At 48.1% G+C, this 7,500-nt stretch overlaps 1 protein-coding gene across 5 annotated transcripts in view; it reads left to right on the plus strand.

The window, feature by feature from the left end:
- Positions 1 to 7,500, plus strand: part of tbc1d9 (TBC1 domain family, member 9 (with GRAM domain)) — a 24,626-nt gene that overhangs the window by 10,227 nt on the left and 6,899 nt on the right. For 3 of the 5 annotated variants that reach the window (XM_035531442.2, XM_081725224.1, XM_081725225.1), the window contains 8 exons: positions 687 to 887; positions 2,912 to 3,070; positions 3,488 to 3,638; positions 4,316 to 4,530; positions 4,700 to 4,817; positions 5,451 to 5,736; positions 6,059 to 6,188; positions 6,281 to 6,379. In XM_035531442.2, the coding sequence (XP_035387335.1) occupies positions 687 to 887; positions 2,912 to 3,070; positions 3,488 to 3,638; positions 4,316 to 4,530; positions 4,700 to 4,817; positions 5,451 to 5,736; positions 6,059 to 6,188; positions 6,281 to 6,379 (1,359 nt within the window). The remainder of the gene's footprint in view (positions 1 to 686; positions 888 to 2,911; positions 3,071 to 3,487; positions 3,639 to 4,315; positions 4,531 to 4,699; positions 4,818 to 5,450; positions 5,737 to 6,058; positions 6,189 to 6,280; positions 6,380 to 7,500) is intronic. The other 2 variants (XM_081725223.1, XM_035531443.2) reach the window with 2 other exon arrangements.

The following is a 7,500-nucleotide window of genomic DNA, read 5'->3' on the forward strand; positions in this document are numbered from 1 at the left end:
CAAATTCCACCCAAATGCCAAGTTGCCACTGTTTCGTCCCTGAGCAAGACCCTCAATTGCTCAAGTTGTACTCAGTCATAATTGTAAGTTGCTTTGTATAAACGTGTCAGCTAAATGATGGGTTTAGTAGGGTTTGCAGACAGCTTTTTGCCCTATGATATACAGTCATGCTGCATCTTAACAGAAGCCACAGTCCTGTGCTGTGAATACCTGGTCCCTTCTCTAGCCCTAGCTCTAACTCTACACTCACCTGCATGTTAGAAACACACGCATTACACCCACAAACCACTCATTTAGATCATTAATCTAAATATATAATGAAATATCTCATTAGATTATAACTATCTATTGAAGCAACTGTACACTGCATTAACACAGACGTGGTAGTGGTACGGTTGTGAGGGTTGAGCTGGCATAAGTGTGTCAGGCACTACAGCGCTGCTGTCTTCAATATATGTGAGAGTCTCAGCCACTTGAGAATAGTCTAGAAGACAAGAATGATGACAGCAAGATGTCTCCACCAGCACGACTCCAAGTCGTAAGTACAAGAGCAGTGTGATGAATGACACGGCTGGTGAGAGTGTGCTGGATCATAGCACACTGTCACTGTTACTGTTACTGTCCGGCCATTTAAACACCTAAAGCCTATTTAATGTGGACTTAGCTAACATTGCAGCGACCCTCAGGTGACCATCGTGGAGAAGGCAGACAGCTCCAACGTCCTTCCCAGTCCGCTGTCCATCAGCACCAAGAACCGAATGACCTTCCTGTTTGCCAACCTAAAGGACCGAGACTTCCTGGTGCAGAGAATCTCAGACTTCCTGCAGCAGACCTCCTCAAAGATACACTTGGAGTTCACGGGGAGTCTGAACAGCTCCTATGATGAGGTGGGTGGCACACCAACCAGCTGCACCGCCGTCTTGGTAACAGCCGTGCTCCAGGACTGCGTACCAGTTCTTACCACTGACACGGCTGGCTGGGTTATGGGTCACACTGCAATGTACAGAATGTGTTGTGTGTTCATTTGGAGTGAGTGGGTTAGAATTAGGGTTAGGGGGTTAGGATTAGGGTGAGTGAGTGTTAGGGTTAGGGTTACTGAATGAGGGTCAGGGTTAGTGAGTTGGGGTTAGGGTGAGTGGGTTGGGGTTAGTGGGTTAGAATTAGGGTTAGGGGGTTAGGATTAGGGTGAGTGTGTGTTAGGGTTATGGTTACTGAATGAGGGTTAGGGTTAGTGAGTTAGGATTAGGGTGAGTGTGTGTTAGGGTTACTGAATGAGGGTTAGGGTTAGTGAGTGAGGGTTAGGGTGAGTGGGTTAGGGTTGGGGTGAGTGAGTGTTAGGGTTAGTGGGTTAGGATTAGGGTGAGTGTGTGTTAGGGTTACTGAATGAGGGTTAGGGTTAGTGAGTGAGGGTTAGGGTGAGTGGGTTAGAGTTGGGGTGAGTGAGTGTTAGGGTTGGGGTTATTGAGTGAGGGTTAGGGTTATTGAGTTAGGGTGAGTGAATGTTAGCGTTAGTGAGTGAGGGTTAGGGTGAGTGAGGGTTAGGGTGAGTGGGTTAGGGTTATTGAGTTAGGGTTAGCATTAGTGAGTGAGGGTTGGGGGTTAGTGAGTGAGGGTTAGGGGTTATGGTTGCGGTGAGTGAGGGTTAGGATTAGTGGGTTAGGGTTAGTTAGTGAGTGAGGGTTAGTGGGTTAGGGTTGGGGTTATTGAGTGAGGGTTAGGGTTATTGAGTTAGGGTGAGTGAATGTTAGCGTTAGTGAGTGAGGGTTAGGGTGAGTGAGGGTTAGGGTTAGTGGGTTAGGGTTATTGAGTTAGGGTTAGTGGGTTAGGGTTAGCATTAGTGAGTGAGGGTTGGGGGTTAGTGAGTGAGGGTTAGGGGTTATGGTTGGGGTGAGTGGGTTAGGGTTAGTTAGTGAGTGAGGGTTAGTGGGTTAGGGTTGGGGTTATTGAGTGAGGGTTAGGGTTATTGGGTTAGGGTGAGTGAATGTTAGCATTAGTGAGTGAGGGTTAGGGTGAGTGAGGGTTAGGGTTAGTGGGTTAGGGTTAGGGTTAGTGGGTTAGGATTAGGGTGAGTGTGTGTTAGGGTTAGGGTTACTGAATGAGGGTTAGGGTTAGTGAGTTAGGGTTGGGGTGAGTGAGTATTAGGGTTAGTGGCTTAGGGTTATTGAGTGAGGGTCGGGGTTAGTGGTTTAGGGTTATTGAGTGAGGGTTGGTTATTAAGTGAGGGTTAGGGTGAGTGAATGTTGGCGTTAGTTAGGTTTAGTGAGTGAGGGTTAGGGTTACTGAGTGAGGGTTAGGGTGAGTGAGTGTTAGGGTTAGTCAGTGAGTGTTGGTTAATGGGTTAGGGTTAGTTGGTTAGGGTTGGGGTTATTGAGTGAGGGTCAGGATTGGGGTGAGGGAGGGTTAAGGTTAGGGTGAGTGAGGGTTAGGGTTGGGGTGAGAGAGAGGGTTGGGGTGAATGGGTTAGGGTGAGTGTTAGAGTTAGGGGGTTACAATTAGGGTTTATTGTTTGGGATTAGGGTTAGTGGGTTAGGGTTAATGAATGAGGGTTAGGGTTAGTGGGTTAGAATTATGGTTAGTAGGTTAGGATTAGGGTGAGTGAGTTAGGGTAATGGTTAGTAAGAGAGGGTTGGGATTAGGGGGTTACAGTTAGGGTGAGTGTTAGGGTTATGGTTATTGACTGAGTGTTATGGTTAGGGGGTTAGGGTGAGTGAGGGTTAATGGGTTAGGGTTAGGCTTAGTGAGTGAGTGGTAGTGTAACTAGTGTAATCGTCTGTCTATTGTTTGTCATGGCTACACGTATCTTAATGACTTCAATTAAAGTGTGTTTGTTTGTGTGTGCGTGTGCGCGCGTGCATGTGTGTGTGTGTGTGTGTGTGTGTGTGTGTGTGTGTGTTCGTGTGTGTACTCCCAGCAGGGTAGTCTCCTCTCCTACACTCCGCACCGTAGCAGTCTGGGATCAGACGAGAGTGAGCGCCAGTTCAACCTGAATGATAACAGCGTTCCCACAGCAACGCAGGCTCTCATGACCATGTACCGCCGCCGCTCACCAGAAGAGTTCAACCCCAAACTGGTACAGACACACTTTACACTACACTGGTGCACACACTAGAGCAGTGAGGTGTGAGTCAGGGCTTGGTGTCCTTGGTTGGCCATGTGGGGATTTGGTGGATTAATGGGAATTAAGAAGAAGCCACATTCTCTATCAGAATAGACTGATTAGCTCTATTTAAACAATCTTTATTCATCTTTATTAATAAAAATTAATTTAATTAATTTAAAAATTGCTTCTTCTTTTTTTTTTTTTTTTTTTTTTTTTTGGTGGTGTAATAGTTTTTGGTTTGGTTTGGTTTTAGACATCATGTCTCAGAGCAGAGAACAGAACATGGCCTGCTAGCTGCTCTGTACAAACAGAACTCAGAGAAAAGGCATGGTGTTGAGACCATGTGCATGCTTGTGTGCGCGTGTGTGTGCATGTGTGTGTATTCAGGCAAAAGAGTTCCTGAAGGAGCAGGCCTGGAAGAACCACTTTGCGGAGTTTGGCCAGGGAGTGTGCATGTACCGCACAGAGAAGACCAAAGACCTGGTGCTACATGGCATTCCCGAGAACATGAGAGGAGAACTGTGGCTTCTGTTCTCCGGTAAGACCCGCACACATGCTCCCATACACACGCGCACACACTCATATGCACACACTCATACAGGCGTACATGGTCACATACATGCACATGCATGCACGCTAACGTGCACAAACACACGCTCACATACACGCATGAGAGGAGAACTGTCTCCTTTTCTCCCGTGAGACATACACACACACATTCACATACAATTACGCTGTCACAGATGTACTACAGACAGACACACCACGGTCAAAGTGCACATGGACACCAGGAGCTGCACAACACAGAAGATTCTACAAACGTACTTGTGTTTATACCCACATGCACATAACCAGTCATCGCCATACCCTGAACTCTAGATCAGACTTCACAGATGTAACATGATGCTCAGGTTACATTTGGTTTAGCAGTGTGTGCTGATCTCTGCTGTTCCCCTCCACAGTGGTCTTTTAAAGAGCCACTGGTCAGTCCATAACCGTGTGGAGGGCGTGGGTGTGTGTGAAGGGTAATCTGCTCGTACACTTTTATGTCCAGTTTTATGTGTGGACAAACAAAGCCACACAAAAGCTCCACCTACTGCCTTCACCAAGTGGTGTGTTTCCGTCTGTTGATTTTAAAGCCATATCCTGTTTACAAGATGAGTCATACATCCTCCATGTGTGTGCATGCACCTGTGCCTGTGCGTGCGTGCATAGGGGCGATTAACGAGGTCGCCACCCACCCGGGCTATTATCAAGACTTGGTGGAGAAGTCGATGGGGAAGTATAACTTGGCCACAGAAGAGATTGAGCGCGACCTGCACCGCTCCCTCCCCGAACACCCGGCCTTCCAGAACGAGATGGGCATCGCCGCGCTACGCAGAGTGCTCACGGCATACGCCTTCCGCAACCCCAACATCGGCTACTGCCAGGTATACACATGTGCGCGCGTGCGCACGCACGCACGCGCACACACGCACGTTTTCCATCTTGATACATGTATCAAGTTAATCTTAATAAATTGCCACACATACACACACACACAAGGTGTTGAGATGCTGATATACAGACAGCATCTGTTGTGTGCTGATCTGTGATCAGGCTATGAACATCGTCACCTCCGTGTTGCTGCTTTACGCTAAAGAAGAGGAGGCCTTCTGGCTGCTGGTTGCACTGTGTGAAAGGATGCTACCAGACTACTACAACACCAGGGTCGTAGGTCAGTAACACACACACACACACACACACACACACACACACACACACACACACACACACACAGTGTGAGAGGATTCTACCAGACTACTACAACACCAGGGTCGTAGGTCAGTAACACACACACACACACACACACACACACACACACAGTGTTAAAGGATGCTACCAGACTATTACAACACCAGGGTCGTAGGTCAGTAACACACACACACACACACACACACACACACACACACACACAGTGTGAGAGGATTCTACCAGACTACTACAACACCAGGGTCGTAGGTCAGTAACACACACACACACACACACACACACACACACACAGTGTTAAAGGATGCTACCAGACTATTACAACACCAGGGTCGTAGGTCAGTAACACACACACACACACACACACACACACACACACACACAGTGTGAGAGGATGCTACCAGACTACTACAACACCAGGGCCGTAGGTCAGTAACACACACACACACACACACACACACACACACACACACACACAGTGTTAAAGGATTCTACCAGACTACTACAACACCAGGGCCGTAGGTCAGTAACATACGTAGTTTACTATCAGTCTAGTGCTGGCATGCTGTCTAATATGGCGGTGTGCATGCGTGCCCTGCAGGTGCACTGGTGGACCAGGGTGTATTTGAGGAGCTGGCGCGTGTGCATGTGCCACAGCTGTACGACTGTATGCAGGACCTGGGCGTGATCTCCACCATCTCTCTGTCCTGGTTCCTGACGCTCTTCCTGTCCGTCATGCCTTTCGAGAGCGCCGTGGTCGTGGTGGACTGCTTCTTCTACGAGGGCATCAAGGTCATCTTTCAGCTGGCGCTGTCTGTGCTCAATGCCAACGTCCACCAGCTGCTCAGCTGCAAGGATGATGGAGAGGCCATGACCGTGCTGGGCAGGTCAGAAGGCGGAGTTCCTCATGCGCACACACGCACGTGCTGAACTGAAGCTTTGAGAGAGCTCCCTGGTCATATTTTATTGGGTTCCCAATGTGGGTTTTTAATTACTTGGTTCTCTTGTTTATTAATAATAACTCATTATTTTTAGAAAGTGCTTTTCAAGGACTCAAAGACGTTTACAATCATCAGTACATAAGAGAAAACACAAAGATAAACACACAGAACAGAACATGTACAGTCTGCACACTTGTGTGATGGATTTGCACCCAAGTATCTGAAGCCTAACATTAAATGAAAAGTGTGTGTGCGGGCGTGCGTGCAGGTATCTGGACAGTGTGACCAATAAGGATAGTCCACTTCCCCCGATCCCCCACCTCCATTCTCTCCTCGCTGACGACGGGGAGCGTCACCCTGAGGTGGACATCCTCAAACTGGTCCACGGCTCCTATGAGGTATGGACTTGTGTGATGAGACCGTTCTGTGTCTCCACCTCCACCTATGTCTCCACCTACAGCCCTTTCCCTCCACCTCTCTGATGCTGCAGAAATTTGGCTCCATCCGGGCAGATGTGATCGAGCAGATGCGTTTCAAACAGAGACTGAAGGTCATTCAGACGATTGAAGACACCACCAAGCGTAACGTGGTACCGACACGCTCCACGCACCACCAAGCGTAACGTGGTACCGACACGCTCCACGCACCACCAAGCGTGGCGTGGTACCGACACGCTCCACGCACCACCAAGCGTGGCGTGGTACCGACACGCTCCACGCACCACCAAGCGTGGCGTGGTACCGACACGCTCCACGCACCACCAAGCGTGGCGTGGTACCGACACGCTCCACGCACCACCAAGCGTGGCGTGGTACCGACACACTACATTTACAATTACGGCATTTAGCAGACGCTCTTATCCAGAGCAACTTACAAAAGTGCTTTGTCGTTTCCTCATAGAATACATCCAAGTACAGTACAGTAGGTTAGAATTAAACATACCAATGAACTAGAATACTGTAGAATACAGGCATGAATGCTGATACCTAGAAGTGCAAAATACATAAGGTCTATCTTAAACAATGATAAGTGCTATAAACAATAAGTGCTAGAGTTTGTTAAACAACAAACAATACCCTACAATAGGTATTAATTTAATCAGTCAATATGGGCGCAGTGTCAGTTGCGCTTTAAATATTCTGCAAATAGACGGGTCTTCAGTCTGCGTTTGAAGACTGTAAGGGACTCTGCTGTCCGGACAGCAAGGAGGAGTTCATTCCACCATCTTGGAGCCAGGACAGAAAATAGTCTCAATGGTTGTCATCCATGAGACCTGAAGCAAGGTATTTCAAGCCGAGTCGTACTTGAGGTTCAAAGTACTCAATGTACAGATCGGGCTTTGACCATTGACCTCATGTATGAAGGGGCTGATCCATTTTTGGCTTTGTAGACGAGCATCAAGGTTTTAAATCTGATGCGTGCAGCTACTGGGAGCCAATGAAGGGAGCGCAGCAGTGGAGTAACATGTGTGAACTTCGGAAGATTGAAGACCAGTCGTACTGCTGCATTCTGGACAAGTTGTAGAGGTTTCAAGGCTCTTGGAGGAAGACCAGCAAGTAGCGAGTTGCAATAGTCTAGCTTTGAGATCACAAGAGACTGCACAAGCACCTGGGTAGCTTCCTTTAAAAGAAAGGAAGTTATGTTACAAAGGAGGAATCTGCAAGACCGGGTTAGATTAGAAACGAGTTCAGAACGACAACTGGTTGTCAA

Source organism: Electrophorus electricus, chromosome 12, assembly GCF_041902795.1.
Source record: "Electrophorus electricus isolate QZ-2024a chromosome 12, ASM4190279v1, whole genome shotgun sequence".
Classification (NCBI taxonomy): Eukaryota; Metazoa; Chordata; class Actinopteri; order Gymnotiformes; family Gymnotidae; genus Electrophorus; species Electrophorus electricus.